The sequence below is a fragment of the Saccopteryx leptura genome, chromosome 4 (assembly GCF_036850995.1).
Source record: "Saccopteryx leptura isolate mSacLep1 chromosome 4, mSacLep1_pri_phased_curated, whole genome shotgun sequence".
NCBI classification, from domain to species: Eukaryota; Metazoa; Chordata; class Mammalia; order Chiroptera; family Emballonuridae; genus Saccopteryx; species Saccopteryx leptura.
In genome coordinates, this window is record NC_089506.1 from 74,490,115 (window position 1) to 74,510,572 (window position 20,458).

The window sequence follows — 20,458 nt, forward strand, 5'->3', positions numbered from 1 at the left end:
AGCCAAGACTCAAACCAAGTCTAAAACCAAAGTCTGAGCTCTCTTCATGAAGCAATGATAATTAGATAACTCTTAGGGATCATGATAATGTCATTTGTTTTTTATAGAACCACTATAACCTTAGTATCGTGATATCAATCAAGCATTGTGAGAACGTGGAAATTCTAAATGACCATGGCCAGGTGTTTTCTAATGAAGCAATTTTCATAAAATTGCCACTTAGTAAGAAAGAATACTAAATGATAGTATAAAAAAAAATTCTCGCCCTGGCCGGTTGGCTCAGCGGTAGAGCGTCAGCCTAGCATGCAGAGGACCTGGGTTCGATTCCCGGCCAGGGCACACAGGAGAAGTGCCCATTTGCTTCTCCACCCCTCCCCCTCTCCTTCCTCTCTGTCTCTCTCTTCCCCTCCCGCAGCCAAGGCTCCATTGGAGCAAGGATGGCCTGGGCGCTGGGGATGGCTCTGTGGCCTCTGCCTCAGGCACTAGAGTGGCTCTGGTCGCAACATGGCGACGCCCAGGATGGGCAGAGCATCACCCCCTGGTGGGCAGAGCATCGCCCCATGGTGGGCGTGCCGGGTGGATCCCGGTTGGGCTCATGCGGGAGTCTGTCTGACTGTCTCTCCCTGTTTCCAGCTTCAGAAAAATGAAAAAAAAAAATTCTCTCTTAAAAGTTCCACCAGCCAGGGTTTCCATATTCTCCTCCTGCCCAAGGTTCACCTCTTCCACTGGGTTCCAGAACCTCCCTACTCAAAGTGGGGTCCTTTGACCATCAGCTTGAGTGCTTGTTAGAAATGCAGTCTGAGGCCCCACACCTAATGGCTGAATCAGAATCTGCATTTGAGCAAGATCTGGGGGCTTATTTGCTCATTAAGTTTGAAATGCTCTGCTAGATGATGCATATCTTATCCCTGCTGTGGGTCCCTCAATCATCCCATTTCTTTCTTGTGTTCTCAATTCTTCCCTGCAGGTTTTTTGTTCATTTCTGGCATTGGGACACTCTTAAAAGCCCCCTGTTGATCCTACCCGGCTCCTAGTTATGATCTTATTTCTCTCCTTTTCTCAGTCAAGTACCTTGAAGGGGGTTTCTGTACTCCGCAAATCCGTATCTTCATTATCTGGTCACATCTCGACCCACTGAAGGACCGAATATCATCTGGTCCCTACTACATACCAAGCACTGTGTCAGACTCTGATAAAATGATGTGCAACAGGCATGCTCCTAGTCTTCACAGAACCATCTCCAAAGTTGCTTTGACGCACATTACCACTGACTCCCTAATTTCACAATTTCAGTAAGCACTTTTGTTGGTTATGAGATAGTAGGATCTACCTGTCTTCCGTTAGTCAGATATTATATTTTGCAAAACTGTACTTTATAAAAAAAATATACTGCTCACAAAAATTAGGAAATATTTTATAGCTTCATATTCATTTTGAAATATCCCCTAATTTTTGTGAGCAGTATAGTTATTTTTATAAAAATATTATTTATGTGATGGGCTTATCTTTATTTTTATATGACTCAATAAATATTTTCACAATGTTTTAACCTCTAATGCAGATCAACAGATATAACCCCTACAAAAGCTTCTGGTATCCTCAATAATTTTAAAGAATATTTACCCCTTGGCCAGTTGCTAAGTGGTAGAGCGTCAGCCCAGTATGTGGATGTCCTAGGTTCAATTCCAGGTCAGGGCACACAGGAGAAGCAACTATCTACTTCTTCACCCTTCCCCCCTCTCCTTTCTCTCACTTTATTTCTCTCTTTGCCTCCTGCAGCCAAGGCTCCACTGGAGCAAGCTGGCCTGGGCACTGAGGATGGTACCATAGACTTGCCTCAGGTGTTAAAATGGCTCCAGTTGCGATGGAGCAATGGACCCAGATGGGGCAAAGCATCGCCTCCTAGTGGGCTTGCCAGGTGCATCTCGGTTGGGCACATGCTGGTCTGTCTCTGCCTCCCTGCTTCTCACTTAAGAAAAATACAATAGCCTGACCAGGTGGTGGCACAATGGATAGAGCATTGAACTGGGATGTAGAGCACCAGGTTCAAAGCCCCAAGGTCACCAGCTTGGGAGCGGGGTCGCTGGCTTGAGTGAGCATGGAATCGTAGACATGACCCCATGGTCGCTGGCTTGAAGCCCAAGGTCACTGGCTTGAGCAAGGGGTTAGCCCCTCTGGTCAAGGTACATATGAGAAAGTAATCAATGAACAACTAAGAAGCCACAATGAAGACTTGATGTTTCTCATCTCTCTCCCTTCCTGTCTGTCCCTATCTGTCCCTCTCTCTGCCTCTGTCTCCATCACACATACATACATACACACACACACACACACACACACACACACACACACACACACACGAAAGAAAAATACAATAAATAAGGATATTTAGAATATTTAAAGGTTCCTGAGACCAAAAAGTTTAAGAACTGGGTCCCTTTTTAAAAAACATTTATTAATTTTACAAAGGTGGGGAGAAAGAGACAGAAACATCGATCTGTTCCTGTATGTGCCTTGACCGGGGATCAAACCCACAACCATTCTGTATCCAGGACAATGCTCTAACCAACTGTGCTATCCTGCAAGGGCATGGATCCCATTTTAAAACCATGTTAGTTGCTCAACAAACCCCTAATACCTACATAGCTATCAACTATAGAATTAATATCAAAGAGATATGAATAAATTTGTTTAAGAACTTCTCTTCCATGTTTTATTAATTAGCTAAAGGCTTTAATTGCTATAGGCACTCCATGAACAGTAAGGAAACAATAGATGGCCACTAGCCCTGAAAAACTAAAAGACTTCTCTGGAGAGCCTGACCTGTGTTGGCACAGTGGATAAAGCATCAACCTGGAACACTGAAGTCGCGGGTTCAAAGCCCTGGGCTTGCCTGGTCAAGACACACGTGGGAGTTGATGCTTCCTGCTCCTCCTCCACTTCTCTCTCACCTCTCTAAACTGAATAAATAAAACCTTTAAAAAAATAAAAGACTATGTCTGGAATACTTGTAGCAACTGAGGTACATGCTCTCGTCTTATAAAAATGGAAAAGAGCGTCTGACCTGTAGTGGTGCAGTGCTTAAAGCCTCGACCTTGAATGCTGTGCCAGCAGAAACCTGAACTTGCCTGGTCAAGGCACATAGGAGAAGCAACTACTACGAGTTGATACTTCCTGCGCCTCCCTCTGCCTCTCACCCTTGCCTTTCTCACACTCTCTAAAATCAATAAAATCTTTTTAAAAAATCTTAAAAAGAAAAAAGAAAATGGAAAAGAGCAAGGTAAAACAGCTTAACAGCTGGCTGTAAACATTTATCTTATTTTGCCCCTAAGCCGTATTTTCTCCAGTTCTTAAAATAAAATCCAGTGTGCTCTAATCTTGACTACTTCATATGTACCTGATTTTCAAGCCATACCACAATATGGCTATAAGAGCATATTTGTTTATCATATTAAAATAAAAAATATTTAAGGTATTTGCATTTTGTTCATAAAATCAATTTATCAAAAGAATGAATCTTTTAAATTATATACAGGCCATGAAATACCATGCTTTGGGCTCAGTGGTAAAAAAGATGAATGTTAACATCATTATCAACTCTGTGCACCATTATCAAATGTGTATACTTCTATATTGGTAGGGGAAAGAAGGAACTTCTGAATTCACATATTTAGTATTCAGGGCAGAATAAAGAATAACTTTCTACTGCTTACCCCTTAAAGAAATTTCAAATACAGTGTTTTGTCATCTTCTACCACAGGTAAACTCTCAGTAGGCAATGCAACTTTTCATCAGACAAGTTTTACAACATTCTTTAAGAATAGTCTAATTTACAACTTTTGCATGCATGTGCTTCCAAGTCTTTCATGTTTATCATACAAATAAAGCCTCAAGCAATTTATTTTCCTCTTGTCTTCTCAGAACATGTGTAGGACATAGAGATCTTATCCTTTTAGCTCTTAAAGGATATACTATGGAACATAACTTAGCAAACCAATTTTGTTTATATATTGATAAAGGGTGGAGAATCAATGTGTCATTCCTATCATTGGGATTTATTCTTGATTATGATTTTTATTTTAAGTTATTCAATTTATACTCATTTGTCTTACAGATTGAAAAGTTTATATTATATAGTTGTAAGCATTTTAAATAATCCATTTTGTAAAATAGCTTTCAGTATAGGTTATGTAAATCTAATGCTTCTAAACCAAAGATTACCAACCACCTTATCAGTTAGCCAATAAGGTAATGCTTGTAAGTACATAGCCTTTATTGTCTACATAACCTCCCACAAAATATCTAAGTGTGGATGTGGAGATGTTATACTGGGGACTTTGACCTATCAAGTCGACAGAAGTAACAGACAGGTTCAGAATCACTATCTTAAACAAAGAAGTCAAGAGAAAGATTTAAAATAACTTTTATTCAAAAGCAAATCAAGTAAGAACATACAGGAAAAATAAGGCATGGTGTATTGATCTGACCAATACCACTGGCATCAAAAAACTAAATGTTTCATGACACTAAATCTACACCACAATAGCTTACACACACAAGAAATCAAAATTTTGAAAAGAAGCAAACTAAATGATAACATTTAATTTCTGCAATATGAAACCTCAGTATTTTCTACACTTGGTTTTTAGTTGTAATTTTGTTGAGTACAAGGAACTTCATTTTAAGATCTTACCACAGACTCTTATAATCTAAAAACATTAACTATTAAATTTAATGTACATGTGTACAAAGCTTTCTAAAATAGATCTAAAAACCATTTCAAATGATAACACTTTTCAAAGTGGTTATACTTTAACCTTAGTCAAGAATTTAAGTAATACACAGAAAATCTGGACAGCCCGGGCTGGGTAGCTCACGTGGTTAGAGCATCATCCAGATATGCCAAGGTTGTGGGTTCGATCCCTGGTCCGGGCACTTGTAAGAAGCAACCAATGAATGTACAACTAAGTCGAACAATAAATTGATTGTGCTCTCTCAAATAAATAAATTCTTTAAGAAAATTTAAAGTTATTTCCCCATTAAAAGTATGAATGAGTATGAGCATGTGTATACATGTATACATACATGCATACATACATATATGTACACATACACGCACGGTAGTTCCCACGTAACACACATATATATATACACAAGTATATAAATGTACACTATATGTAAGCTTTCCCTATAAGAAAGACATTTCAATAAATACAAGTTTAAAAAGTGATGAAACTATGCCTCTACACTATTTTCTTACAAGCACCAATATACGATTCTTAAGCTTATAGATGCTTTGTTTTGAAAGCAATATTGGACAAACATTAATGGCTGAAAATCTCTCTTAAACTATATTTTCATTAAATGAAATATGTTTGTATGTTATATACTTCCCATTATAAGGCTTACATAATAAACAATGTACAGAAAAAAGATCTTTGTTTAAATAATTTCTATACAGAATTGATAGTTTCCACTTAAGACATTTTAGTTTGATTCGCCATAGCATACAGATAGCTTCTGTTTTAGTCACAAATGAACACAGAAAACATTAGGGGTCAAATATTGTGGAGTTCAAAAATGCTCCTCTATCTCTTTCAATAATTTAAAGCAAACCATTCCATCTGGTGAAAAGTGGTCGTTATTCCATTTCCAAAAGTCTAGCAGGCAAAAACATTTCAAGTCACAGTTCTCATTTAAGTTCCATTCCCCCAAATATATTATGGTCATTAACAGCAATATACAGAAATGACCCACAAGTTGATTGCTCTCAGTGTCTCTCCATAAGTTTCCTTACAAAATTAATCTCTTCTACAGTGCTAAGTTTTAAGAAAGTGACTAAACTAAGTATTGTAGGAAATAGAGTTTGAGAAGTGCTCAAAACTAGATATAACCTGAGGGAAGCAAAAAATTATTTTTTTTGTTTTTTTCTGAAGTTAGAAGTAGGGAGGCAGTCAGACAAACTCCTGAATGCACCCGATTGGCATCCACCCGGCATGCCCACCAGGGGGCAATGCTCTGCCCATCTGGGGCATTGCTCCGCAGTGGCCAGAGCCATTCTAGCGCCTGAGACAGAGGCCATGGAGCCATCCTCAGCGCCCTGGCCAACTTTGCTCCAATGGAGGCTTGGCTGCAGGAGGGGAAGAGAGAGATAGAAAGAAAGGAGAGAGGAAAGGGTGGAAAAGCAGATGGGCACTTCTCCTGTGTGCCCTGACCAGGAATCGAACCCAGGACTTCCACACACTAGGCCGACGCTCTATCGCTGAGCCAACCAGCCAGGGCAAAAAAACATTTTCAAGTTTTATATTCCACAAGGGACTGTCACCCTACAGTGTGTGCAAAAGGATGCTAGTTCTAAATGCTGCTCCATAAGATACTTATCCATAATACATAGAATACTTTTAAAAAAAAAAAAAACTGACTTCTGCAATTGTCCCCACCAATATATCGGCATTTAAAAAATTTTTACTTTAAGTCAATGTTTGTAAAAGGTACGTAATCTCAAACCCATCTTGTCCTTTAAGTCAAAGTTAGTATTCCTGATATTAAATATTGAGAAACTATGTAAATTCTTAGATGCCATTAAGGACCTATTAAAAAATGAGATTGCAAGAGAAATCCAGCAGGGCAACAGACAAAACTGCTTAGAAATATTTAAAATATTTAATATACAAGATAGATATGAATACAAAATGCAAACAATGAAACAAAAGAATACTAGGTTGTTAATTAGTGTGACAAAAGCATCAGCTACATAGTTTATTGAATTGTTTCAGATTATTTCTTCATTCCTGTTGCCATCACTTCATTCAAGCCCTCTTCGCCACAGAAAGGTGGAAAATTTAAATCTCTTCCACAGTGATCTTCCTCCTTGCAGTCCCAACCTTAATGTGCATATGATTCACTCCTTGAAAATGCAGTTCTGATTTAGTAGGTCTAAGCTTCATTTCTAACAAGTTCCCAGGTAATGTGATGTAACCCTACTTTGAATAACAAAGATCTAATCCATTCTGCAAGCCGCTGTCCTATTACTTTTCCTTGAACAACACTTACCTCAAGTTACAGTCTCAGGAATCTACACTAACTCAGTGAATCTTGTATAAACATTGACACTCAGTTTTATCAGAACTTCATTCTAGACCAATGTGATTTTCTCCGAAAAGATGTATTGATTCCAACCTAATTCAGCGCTGCATTTTTCAAGGTAAAATGTATATACAGTGAAGTACAGATTTTAAATTCAATGTGTAAATGTATACACTTGTGTAACCAATACTCCCCTAAAAAGGATACAGGACACTGCTGTCACACCAACCCCGTTTTGACACAAGTCTATAAGTACCTTGTAATCTTTCCACTGTCTGCCACCAATCCTGTAAGACTTAATCTTTCCTTCTTCAAAACACACCCCAAATTCACTCACAGACTATCTAAATTACTACTACAATATTTTCCCTTATCCACGGAGCATATATTCCAAGACCGCAGTGGATGCCTGAAACTGGATAGTACCAACCCTATATATCCTATGATTTTTTTCCTATGCATATACCTTTTCACTTACAGGAAGCACTTTTTGGATTCTCTTGGGCACATCCAAATGCCAGCATCACTATTCTTCTCCTTTGAACACAAGTACTGAGATACCATAATGGTGGGTCTGCCAAGATGGCTACTATGTTATTAACAGGCAGAGTGTCAACATCCTGGATATGATGGACAAAGGAATGATTCACGTCTCAGGCAGGATGGAGCAGGGCAGTGCAAGATTTCATCATGCTACTCATAATGGCGCACAATTTAAAAATTTTTAATTATTTCTGGAATTTTCCATTTAATATTTTCAGACTGTGTAGGACCACGAGTAACTAAAACCATGGAAAGGAAAGCCCCGGATAAGGGGAAACTACTGTGCCTGACCACTATTAGCTCAGTGGACAGTTTTAGGCTGGGATGCTGAAGACCCAGGTTCAAAACCCCTGAGGTCATTGGCTTGAGTGCAGGCTCACTAGCTTGAAGGTGGGGTTGCTAACTTAAGCGTGGGAGCATAGACATGACCGGATGGTTCCTGGCTTGAGCCCAAAGGTCACTGGCTTGAAGCGCAAGGTCGCTGGCTAGAGCCCAAGGTTGCTGGCTTAAGCAAGGGGTCATTGGCTTGGCTGGAGCCTCCCCAGTCAAGGCACATATGAGAAAACAATCAATGAACAACTAAGGTGCCGCAACAAAGAATTGATACTTCTCATCTCTCTCATTTCCTGCCTGTCCTTGTCTGTCTGTCTTTCTTGCTAAAAGTAAAAAAAAAAAAGGGGGGGGGGTGGACTACTGTACTTTTACAACCTGGCCATCACTATCTCTCACTAACAAATGCAGTGGGCTCCTCACAAGTCTACCTCTGTTGTTACCTCCTCCCCAATATATTATTCACAGAGTAGTCAGTGATCTCTGAAAATTATAAATCAAATCAGGTCACTCTCTTGCTTAAAACCCTCCAAAGGATTACCATCCCAGCTGTGATAAATCCCAATGCCTTTTCCTGTACTCCTGCATCACCAAGCCCCTCCTCTGGTCTCATCTCTTCTACTTTCCCCATTACTTTCTATATTCTGATCATCTCAACCTTCTTTCTGCTCTTACAACACGGTGACATTCCCACTTTAGAGACTTGGCATCAATTATTCTCTCTACTCTTATTCCCACCACGTTTCTATTACTGGCTACTTTTTGCTATTCAGAGCTCAATTTCAAAGTTACCTCCTTACAGAAGCCTTCCCTGGCCACAAAATCTAAAGTATATACTTAGTCACTAACACAAATCTGACTTTAATTTTATGCATAGCATCTATTACTGGTATGTATCTTATTAATGTGTTTATTTGTGTCATCTCACAAAAACATAGTCCCCATGACTATGGAACTTGTCAATAGTGTTCATTGCTGAAACTCCAGCACCTAGAACCTAGTATCCAGCTGGTTATAAGCAGATGCTCAATACATTTGCTAAATAAATGTTACCAAATAAGATATGATATATATATACAGATTATGCAGATAGAAATTGTGTCTGTGTCCCAATACAAAATGTACCATAAAATTTTAAAGAGAATAAGAAAGCTATTGCTAGTCATCAAACAAGGTAAATCCTTCACAAGAAAGGGAAGAAAAGAAATGTAGCTTTAATTTGGGACAAAAATAATATAAAACAGATATTAAGTCAAATTTTAATTCACATAAAGTTTAATTGGTCAAGTTAATCAAAATATCAAAAATTTTGATTTAGTGTATGGCAGCAGAAATTGAAATTTTGTTGCAAATAATACAGTATTTGGTGTTCCCATTATTGACAAACTATGCTGCAGAAAGAGCAATTGCATTAAATCTCAGTTCATCAGGGTCACGTTCCATAAACTTCTTGCAAACTTCTATAGCATCCTATAGGGAAAAAATGTATAAATTTCCAATTTATACACGTTTTACTTGCAAATGATGTTTCATATTTTCCTAATTTTTATTAATGTTATACCGCAGACTTCTTTTTCCACATAAAAAAATAACTTAAAGCACACCAGAAGAATAAACAGTTGGTGGCCTAATCAGCATTAGTACAACAAAAGTGTAAAATACAGTAAGAATTCTTTCTTAAAATGCTTTTAAGAAACTTTTAACCTGACAATTACATATTTCATTGATTCTAAGCCACATATTTGTTCATAAATTTTAAAAGCTCTGAAATCAGGGTCAAGATACAAATAATGGTATCTTGGATTTAATGAAATATGAGATCTGATGTGCAACTCTTTCAATGCTATTCTTGCTTTTTCCAAATTTGGTGGTACTTATTCATGCAAAGAACCTCTTGATTTGCTGTAGGACAGCGGTTCTCAATCTGTGGGTGGCGACCCCGGCGGGGTCCCCTAAAGCCATCGGAAATACATATTTTATTTAAAAATGTATTGTATAATAAATATGTATTTCCGATGGCTTTAGGCGACCCCTGTGTTTTGGTCGTTTGACCCCCGCTGGGGTCGCGACCCACAGGTTGAGAACCGCTGCTGTAGGATAACACTAGGTCAGATTTTTCTTCTTGGAATTTTTTCGAAAGAGTCAGGACAAGGAAGTATCCAAACACAGATAAAATGTTATACAAGTGATCTTTTGAGATGTTTCAGAGAAAACAAGAATGATAACACTTAAAGTGGACCCACAAGTTTTATTGTTACCTCTAATAACGTTTCATCACTAGTTTCACCATGGTTAATTGGAAATGGTTTCCGTCCATCTGAAAAAAGTAAACAAACAGCTGAGTTTAGCTGTTCGTACAACTTCCACTTTCCTCTGCTCACAGTGACGCAAAGGTTAAAAGATATTTAAAATAATATATGCTAAAACAAATATTTTAAATGTACTACCTATGAATATATTTTAACATTAAAAATTATAAGCACCTTGCTTCCATGTTTGAAAGCTTAAATTATCTTCATAAACAGAATATTCATATTAACTTTAATTTCCTTAAAGAGTATGCAAAATTAATAAGTCAGTTTCTTCTCAAATTACAATCATAAAAGATGAAAATAATTCTTTTTTTTACAAGTGGGATTAGGAGGCTTTTAAGTAAGACATCTTTACATCAACAAAAGGGAGCCATCACAAAGTTTTTTGTTTTTTAAAGTGAGAGGAGGGGAGATAGAGAGGCAGACTCCTGCATGGCTCTGACCAGGATCAACCTCAAGAATGGCTGCTTCTGTGTGCCCTGACCGGGGACTGAACCCGAGACATCTGCTCACTGGCCACATGCTGGGCCGACACTCTGTCCACTCAACCAACTGGCCCGGGCCAACTAGGATTACTCAGCTGACCACCAAAAATAACTAAGCATAATTATAATCATCTTGAATAGTACTTTCAACACTAAGGAAAAAAACAAAAAAGTCCAGAATTACATAAACTCATGCCACCCAAAGGTAACTGAAACTCTAATCTAGGCAGGGTGGGACAAAAAGTAGTTTTACAGTTCTTATAAAAATATTACATTAACTAATTAATAGTAATAAAAGAATCAACTATGTTTCACATACAACTGTAAACCTACATTTGCCCCACCCTATATAGTCCAATTTATAATCTCAGATATTTTATAAGTGGCATTTCAAGTACAATCCATAAAATACAATTCCTTCTATAACTCCATTGGCTTCTAAATATAAATTTTTTTGAATCAATATGTATATGAAGTGATAGACAAGGACTAATAAATACTATATTTAAAGAAAAATATAAGCAAAAATTAACCAAATAAACCAAAAAAATAGTTACTTAGAAATTATTTTTTTCTTAAAAACCATATGCTATTCTCTTAATCAGTTTTCTTTTTAATTCCATTAATCTTTTTAGAATTATTTTTTAATTTATTTTTTATTTTTTATTTTTATTTTTTTTTGCATTTTTCTGAAGCTGGAAACAGGGAGAGACAGTCAGACAGACTCCCGCATGCGCCCAACCGGGATCCACCCAGCACGCCCACCATGGGGCGACGCTCTGCCCACCAGGGGGTGATGCTCTGCCCATCCTGGGCGTCGCCATGTTGCGACCAGAGCCACTCTAGCGCCTGGGGCAGAGGCCACAGAGCCATCCCCAGTGCCCGGGCCATCTTTGCTCCAATGGAGCCTTGGCTGCGGGAGGGGAAGAGAGAGACAGAGAGGAAGGCGCGGCGGAGGGGTGGAGAAGCAAATGGACGCTTCTCCTATGTGCCCTGGCCGGGAATCGAACCCGGGTCCTCCACACGCTAGGCCGACGCTCTACCGCTGAGCCAACCGGCCAGGGCTAATTTTTTGATTGTAGTAGAAATTCAATTTATATTAGTTTTAGGTGTACAGCATAGTGGTTAGACAATCATATACTTTACAAAGTGTTTGCCTGATAACTCCAGTATCCAACTGGCACCATACATAGTTATCACATTTTTACTATATTCCGTGCTGTATTTGATATCCCTGTGACTATTTTGTAACTGCCAATTTGTACTTCTTAATTCCTTCACCTTTTATAACCAGTCCTCAATGCCCTTCCCATCTGGCAACAATGAGTTTGTTCTCTGTATCTGTGAGTCTGTCTCTGATTTGTTGTTCATTTATTTTATTTTTTTAAAGTCCACATATAAGTAAAATCATATGTTGTCTTTCTCTGTCTGACTTATTTAACTTAGTATAATACCTTCTAGGTCCATCCATGTTGTTACAAATGCTAAACTTTCATTCTTTTTGGTGACCAAGTAATATTTGATTTTATGTACCATATCTTCTTCTTTACCCAATCATCTGTTAATGTACACTTAGACTGCTTCCATTATCTTGTAAATAATGCTGCAATAAACATAAAAATGTAAATATCTTTTCAAATGAGTGTTTGGGGTTTCTTCGGATAAATACCCAAAAATGGAATTGCTGGGTCATAAGGTAGTTCCATTTTTAATTTTGAAGAACTTCCATACTGTTTTCCATATTAGCTGCACTAACCTGCAATTCCACCAACAGTGCATAAAGATTCTCTTTTCTCCACATCTTTACCAACACTTAGTATTTATTGAGTAGTTGAAAACAGCCAATTTGACAGGTGTAAGGTAATATCTCACTGTGGTTTTAATTTGCATTTCTTTGATGATTAGTGACACTGAGCATCTTTTCATTTGTCTGTTAGCCATCTGTATGTCCTCTCTGAAGAAGTATCTATTCAGGTCCTCTGCCCATTTTTTAATTGGATTGAGTTTTTGGTGTTGAGTTGTATGAGTTCTTTGGATATTAACCTCTTATTGCAGTGGTCTCCAACCCCTGGGCCGCAGACCGGTCCTGGTCCATAGGCCATTTGGTACCAGTCCGCAGAGAAAGAATATACTAACTTACATTATTTCCGTTTTATTTATATTTAAGTCTGAGCGATGTTTTATTTTTTAAAAATGACCAGATTCCCTCTGTTACATCCGTTTAAGACTCACTCTTGATGCTTGTCTCGGTCACGTGATACATTTATTCGTCCCACCCTAAAGGCTGGTCCGTGAAAATATTTTCTGACATTAAACCGGTCCATGGCCCAAAAAAGTTTGGGGACCACTGCCTTATTGGATGTATCATTGGCGTTATCTTCCATTCAGTAGGCTGTCTTTTTTTTGTTGGTTTCCTTTGCTGTACTAAACTTTTTAGTCTGATGTAGTCCCATTTATTTATTTTTTCTTTTGTTTTCCTTGTCTAGTGAGATGTATCTAAAACAATGAGAGTTTACTGCCTATGTTTTCTTCTAAGACTTTTACAGTTTCAGGTCTTACATTCTATTGATGTACATGCCTGTTTTTATGCCAGTACTATGCTATTTTATTACTATAGCCTTATAATGTAGTATAGTTTGATATCAGGTAGTATGATTCCTTCAACTTTGCTAGGGTTATTCGGGGTCTTTTGTGGTTCTAAGGATTATTGGTTCTAGTTCTGTGAAAAATACAATTGGTATTTTGTTAGGGATTGCATTGATCAATAGATTGCTTTGGATAGTATGGATATTTTAGAAATGTTAGTTCTTCCTATCCATGAGAACAGTATATGCTTCCAGTTATGTGTATCTTCTATTTTTTTCTTCAGTGTCTTATAATCTTCGGAGTATAGGTCTTTCTTTTACCTCCTTGGTTAAACTTATTCCTAGGTATTGAATTCTTTTTGATTCAATTGTAAATAGGATTGTTTTCTTAATTTCTTTCTCATAGTTTGTTACTGATGTATAAAATGCAACCAATTTCTGAATATTAATTTTGTATACTGCTACTTTACTGAATTAATTTATCAGTTTTAATAGATTTTTGGTGAAATCTTTGGGGTTCTCTATGTATAGCATCATGTCATCTGTAATTTTCTATTCACTAACTCAGTCTTCTTCCTGCTGAACATTCCTTTTGAATTTTTTAGGAATCTACCTCAGGGTTACTGTCAACTTTCCTTGTAACTACCCATCTTCATTTGTCTTCTCATTTGTGCCTTGTCCGGCAGCTACAGTTGAGCCCCTTGCTCAAGCCAGCAACCTTGGGCTTCAAGCCAGTGACCTTTGGACTCAAGCCAGTGACCTCAGGGTTTCGAACCTGGGTCCTCAGTGTCCCACATTGACGCTCTATCCACTGCGCTACCACCAGTCAGGCTTCATTAGTCCTGTAGTTATCCCTGTTCTCTCTGACATCTCAAAGATTATGACTAGTCTTTAAAACTCTGAAGTTCCTCAAACTCATTTACAAACTGAAATCTCCAAAGGGTTCTAAAACTCTATCAGCCATACTGATCGTTCTACTTGCTAAAGAACACCTAAACCAAAGATCTCAATATTTCTACCTTCCTTTCCTGATGTTCTTACTTTAAACCAATTTTAAAATACTTTTTGTGTTAATCGTGGCATATTCCAAAGAGAACCATTCTTCATATATAGCTTACCACTAATGTATAATGTCTACCGGAAAGTTCTGTCCATTTCTATCACAACAAGTTTTGACACGTAAGCACGTTTATTTGGCGCATGTGTGCCCCTCTATTTTTATCACTTAATGTATACATACTGACATAGCAAATTAACTAAAACAAAGTTGATTCACGTTAGTCTTATGTGTGAAGCGATAATGTACCCATGGCTACTGATAAAGTTCATTTACGCCACTGTATTTTAGAGACTCGTCAAAAAATTGCAGAACTAGGCTGGGAAATTCTGTTGCATCCACCATATTCCCCGGACTTAGCACCCTCCGACTATCACTTGTTTTTGTCCTTACAAAATTTTTTGAAGGGCAAAAAATTCAAAAATGAAGCAGATAGCAAACAAGCATTGGTTCAATTTTTTGCATCAAAAGATAAAACATTTTTCAAAAATGGGATATACAAATTGCCCTCATGCTGGCAAGAAATCATTAATAATAATGACAATTATATTATTTAATAAAGTTTATTGACAGTAAGAAAAATTTGTATTTTGTTTTATTCCAAAAACGAACAGAACTTTCCGGTAGACCATATATAAATATATCTTTCCTTGTACTGTTAGCTAGCCAGTCAAATTGAGTATTTTAGACAACTCTTTGCTTCCCATTGAAATGATCAAAGATTTGCTCCCCCTAAATATATTTTTATTTTTGAAAGAGAAAGAGAGAGAGAGAGGAAGGGAGGAGGGGAGAGAGATAAGAAGCATCAACTTGTAGTTGTGTCACCTTTTAGTTGTTAATTGATTGCCTCTCATGCATGCCTTGACCAGGGGACTCCAGCCATACCCTTGTCCCCTTGCTCAAGCCAGCGACCATGCCAGTATCATAGACATGATCCCACACTTAATCCAGCAACCCTGCACTCAAGCCAGATGAGCCTGTGCTCAAGCTGGTGACCTTGGGGTTTCGAACCTGAGACCTCAGCATCCCAGGCTGACATTCTACCCACTGTGCCAATACTAGTCAGGCCCTACAAAGCTTTTCAATGTTAATGTTTGTTCTATTACTAAATATCTCATCCAGAAAGTCACCATTACTTTATAGTCCCTGTTAATAGATCTTATGTATAATTCCCTGGCCTTTTATAAATCTATTCCCTTAAAGTCAATAGAATGTGTCTGGTAAGTCTCATGTACTCTCTTTATTTCCATTTCTACTAGTTATTCTTTATTATTCAAAATTCAAGTGGAGCCCTAGCCGGTTGGCTCAGTGGTAGAGTGTCGGCCTGGCATGCAGGAGTCCCAGGTTCAATTCCCGGCCAGGGCACACAGGAGAAGTGCCCATCTGCTTCTCTACCCCTCCCCCTCTCCTTCCTCTCTGTCTCTCTCTTCCCCTCCTGCAGTTAAGGCTCCACTGGAGGAAAGTTGGCCTGGGCACTGAGGATGGCTCTATGGCCTCTGCCTCAGGTGCTAGAATGGCTCTGGTTGCAATGGAGCAACGCCCCAGATGGGCAGAGCATCACCCCCTGGTAGGCATGCCGAGTGGATCCCGGTCAGGCGCATGCGGGAGTTCTCTGACTGCCTCCCTGTTTCCAACTTCAGAAAAATACACCCACACACACACACACAACAAAAATTCAAGTGGAAACTATTAAATATTTTATTTTTAAATTTTTTTATTTTTGTAAGAGGAGGGAAGATAGTGCAGCAGACTCCCACATGTACCCTGACTGGAATCCACCTAGCAACCCCTGTTGGCAACCCCCTTCTGGGGCCGATGCTCAAGTACCAAGCTATGTTTAGCACCTGAGGCTGATATGCTGGGACCAACTATGCTATCCTCAGCGCCTGAGGTGATGCTTGAACCAACTGAGCCACGGGCTGCAGGAGGGAAAGAGGGAGAGAAGGAAGAGAGGGTTGAGGGAGCAGATGGTTGCTTCTCCTGTGTGCCCTGACCAGGAGTCAAACCCAGGAAGTCTATGTGCCAGGCAGACGCTCTATCCACTGAGCCATCGGCCAGGGCCTAAATCTTATCTCTATATAAATTTTACACAAAATTATATAGAATTAGCAAGGCATATCTTCCAAAATGCTCAGGTCTGTTATATACTCCTATAATAATTTCTTCTCATTTTAGTTTGATCCCTACTCAAATCATTCTACTATAGAAGACAATCATCAGGGGTACACATTGTTATAAATACTATGTTATTTCATTTTCCTGTCCCTTTTAATAGAGCCATTTCTTTTAAACAAAGTGTATGGTTTTTGTTGTCATATTCCAAACATAAAATCCCCCTAAGTTTTATGTACATTTATTGCTCAATCTGTGTCCTTTCAAAACTCTTTGTCTTTAATCTAATGAATGTCTATCTGCTGTGCTGCACACAGTATTGAATGCAAACTATAATAATTTTTTTAATTTAAAAACTGAATAAAATAAGTAAATCAGAAAAAGCTAAGAACTGTATGATTCCATACATAGGTGGGACACAAAATTAAGATTCATGGACAGAAATAGGAGTACAGTGGTTACCAGGGGGAGGAGAAAGAGGGAAGAGGGTGCGGGAGGGACATAAAGAGGGACAAATATAAGGTGATGAAGGATGACTGACTTTGGGTGATGGGTATACAACATAATCGACTGTCCAAATAAAAGGTCCCCAAACTACGGCCCGCGGGTCGCATGTGGCCCCCTGAGGCCATTTATCCGGCCCCCGCCGCACTTCCGGAAGGGACACCTCTTTCATTGGTGGTCAGTGAGAGGAGCATAGTTCCCACTGAAACACTGGTCAGTTTGTTGATTTAAATTTACTTGTTCTTTATTTTAAATATTGTATTTGTTCCCGTTTTGTTTTTTTACTTTAAAATAAGATATGTGCAGTGTGCATAGGGATTTGTTCATAGTTTTTTTTATAGTCCGGCCCTCCAACGGTCTGAGGGACAGTGAACTGGCCCCCTGTGTAAAAATTTTGGGGATCCCTGATCCAAATGATGTGGAGATGTTTGACCAAAATCTATGTGTATTCTAGTTGACCAATGTCACCCTGTTAAATTTAATTGACTTAATAAAAAATAAAAACAAAACAAAAAACAACTTTGTTTTTAAATATGTTAAGGAAAATAAAGTAGCAAGTAAATACTGAAAAGGCCTTCACTTTTTTGTTTCTTTATTTGGCTTTTTTTTTAACCCAAAAAGGTCTTATGGAGAAGGACAAGAAGGATCCATGAGTACTATAGTACTATGTGTCAATTATGAAGGAATCAAAAGAAGTTCTCTATATGAATGAAGCAATTAAAATTATGAGGATTGCCTGACCAGTGGTGGTGCAGTAGACAGAGGGTCGACCTTGGACACTGAGATGCTAGGTTCAAAACTCTGAGGTCACCGGCTTAAGTGGGCTTATCCAGCTTTAGTGCAGGATCATCGGCTTGAGTGCAAACTCATCTGGCTTGAGCGTGGGCTCACCAGCTTGAGTGAAGGGTTGCCGGCTTGAGCATGGGATCATTGACATACTCCCATGGTGGTTGGCTTGAAGCCCAAGGTTGCTGGCTTGAGCCCAAAGATCGCTGGCTTGAAGCCCAAGGTCACTGGTTTAATCAAGGGGTCACCAGCTTGGCTGGAGTCCCACTTTCTTGGTGTGTGTCAAGGCACACATGAGAAAGCAATCACTGAACAACTAAAGAGTGGCACAACTAGGAGTGGATACTTCTCATCTTCCTCCCTCACAAAAAAATAATAAATTAATAAAATAATGAGGATTTCCTTCAAATAGTCCCTGAAATAGTCTACCTATAGTTAAACTTTTTAAAAAACTAAATGCAGTGATAGGCCTAAATACTAGGTAATTCATCATGGGTACTTTGATATATGCCTTAGGAAGTTGTTGCCAGAAAACATAGACTCCTGTAAAGTCTTTTTTAAAAACTCAGATGTAATGCAAAAAATTAGTACAAAATCCTGAAGACTCATGATACTCGTAACCAAATACAAAAACTAGTCATTAGCCTGACCTGTGGTGGTGCAGTGGATAAAGCGTCAACCTAGAAATGCTGAGGTCGCCGGTTCGAAACCCTGGGCTTGCCTGGTCAAGGCACATATGGGAGTTGATGCTTCCAGCTCCTCCCCCCTTCTCTCTCCCTCTCTCTGTCCTCTCTAAAAATGAATAAATAAAATAAAAAAAAATAAAAAAAAACTAGTCATTAATATTGCACTATGTTTTAAAACTAGTTTAGACTCAAGATGGCTCACAGAGATGTTGATGATAACTATCTCAATCATTTAGGAAAAACAGCTGAAGTGATTTACAGGAGTTCCTATTATGATGTTTACTTTACTGCTTTGCTAAAATGCAAAGGTGGTATGCAAACATTCTTGAATTATAAGTTGTCTGAATACCAAAAACATTTAAATTTTTTTCTGGTAAAAGTCTTAAATGAAAAACTTTCATTATGCCAACTCAATGTAATAGGGCAATCAATTAATTTAAGTAAATACAATAAATACCAACAGTCCTGTTTATCATAAATACAATAAAAACTCTTCCATTTCCAACTTCTCTCCCCAGAATAAATTTTAAACGTTCTTACCTAGTTCGTAGAGATGCCCATCTACGTGAACTAATGCAATAAAATGAAGATCTACTTTTTCATCTATATTTGGCGCCTGGAATAGGAAGAAAAGTGTGTATTATATATGTTAGTAGTCAAACAAATCAGTCAAATACATGTAAATAGATACAAATAAAATCAAGTGACATGAGAGAATATTTATCCAAAATAATTCAAGGCTTAATTAACCTTTGATATGATAAACAAGTAAATATGTTTACATTTATAATAAAATGCTCAGACATTAACAAGAAAGATGTTTATTACAAGCACCTCTTTTTTTTTTATCTCAACAATCTAAAAACAAAGTTTTGTTCACTTTCAATGCCCTAATATTTATTTAGCACAATGCCTGGTATATAGTAGATGTACAATGCTTACTTGCTGAATGAAATGAATGCATGAAGTGATTTGCCTAAGTTTTGAAATTTGAAAAAGAAAGCAATAGCATAAATACAGTTTAAAAAAAAACTATTCAAGTTTTAAGATGTCAACAAAGTGAGATCTTCATTTTTTTTAAATTTATTAATAGTGAAACAGAAAGGGAAAAAAAGAGAGAGAGATAGGAACATCAATCCGTTCCTGTATGTGCCCCAACTGGGGATCGAACCAGCAACCTCTGTGCTTCAGAATGATGCTCTAAAGAACTGAGCCATCCGGCAAGGGTTAGCTTTCCTTTTAATGACTTGACCTTGATAATCTCATCTTTTAAAAAATGCAATTTAAGGAGTATTAGAGTAAAATAAGTATTTTTATTCATCCTACATTCAAAAGGTTTAAAAATGAATAGATGCAGGAAAATAACCCAAGAGATTAAAGGGGGAAATAAGATAAGGACAAATTAAAGCATAATTAACTATAGCCTATAATTTTTCTCTCGCTTTTTCAGTAAACTGTTTAAAATTAAAATTGTATCAGGCTTTTTACCTTACCAAATTCAAGTTGCCTGAGCAACATCTGCTACATCTGCTAAATATTCAAGTAACTTATGCAAAGTCAATACATGATTCACTGACAGTGTCTATAATATGCAACAATTACAGTTAACATGAGTATGTGTTATATCAAATCTAAAAGGTTTGTAAAGAAATACATCGGTGTTAAATGCAAGTACAAACTTTAGAGGCAAAAGTTTTAAAATTTTAAAGAGGCACAAATCAAATTACATCTCGTATTACTTAACATCCTGTAATACAATAGTAACTTAACTCTAAAATGCATACTTCTTTCTCCCTTAAGTAATTATATAATTTAAGTGGTTGTAACATAAAGTTTTAAGATGCAGAAATTGAAAGGTATAGAAGAAACACTATTATCTTAGATTTACTGAATGCTTTTAAAACATTTATAGAGTGACTCATGTAATCTCACATTATTCTTCAGAAATTATTTACCTCAAGTTTATGAATGA

At 37.8% G+C, this 20,458-nt stretch overlaps 1 protein-coding gene across 3 annotated transcripts in view; it reads right to left on the bottom strand.

Annotated features, from left to right (window-relative positions):
* Positions 1 to 6,410: 6,410 nt before the first annotated feature.
* The window catches only part of UCHL3 (ubiquitin C-terminal hydrolase L3), a 58,031-nt gene continuing 43,983 nt past the window's right edge, over positions 6,411 to 20,458 (bottom strand). For all 3 annotated transcript variants that reach the window (XM_066380765.1, XM_066380766.1, XM_066380767.1), the window contains exons 6-8: positions 19,027 to 19,102; positions 10,218 to 10,276; positions 6,411 to 9,429 (exon numbers count right to left, since the gene is read on the bottom strand). In XM_066380765.1, coding sequence (XP_066236862.1) covers positions 9,346 to 9,429; positions 10,218 to 10,276; positions 19,027 to 19,102 — 219 coding nt within the window. In that variant the 3' untranslated portion in view covers positions 6,411 to 9,345. The remainder of the gene's footprint in view (positions 9,430 to 10,217; positions 10,277 to 19,026; positions 19,103 to 20,458) is intronic.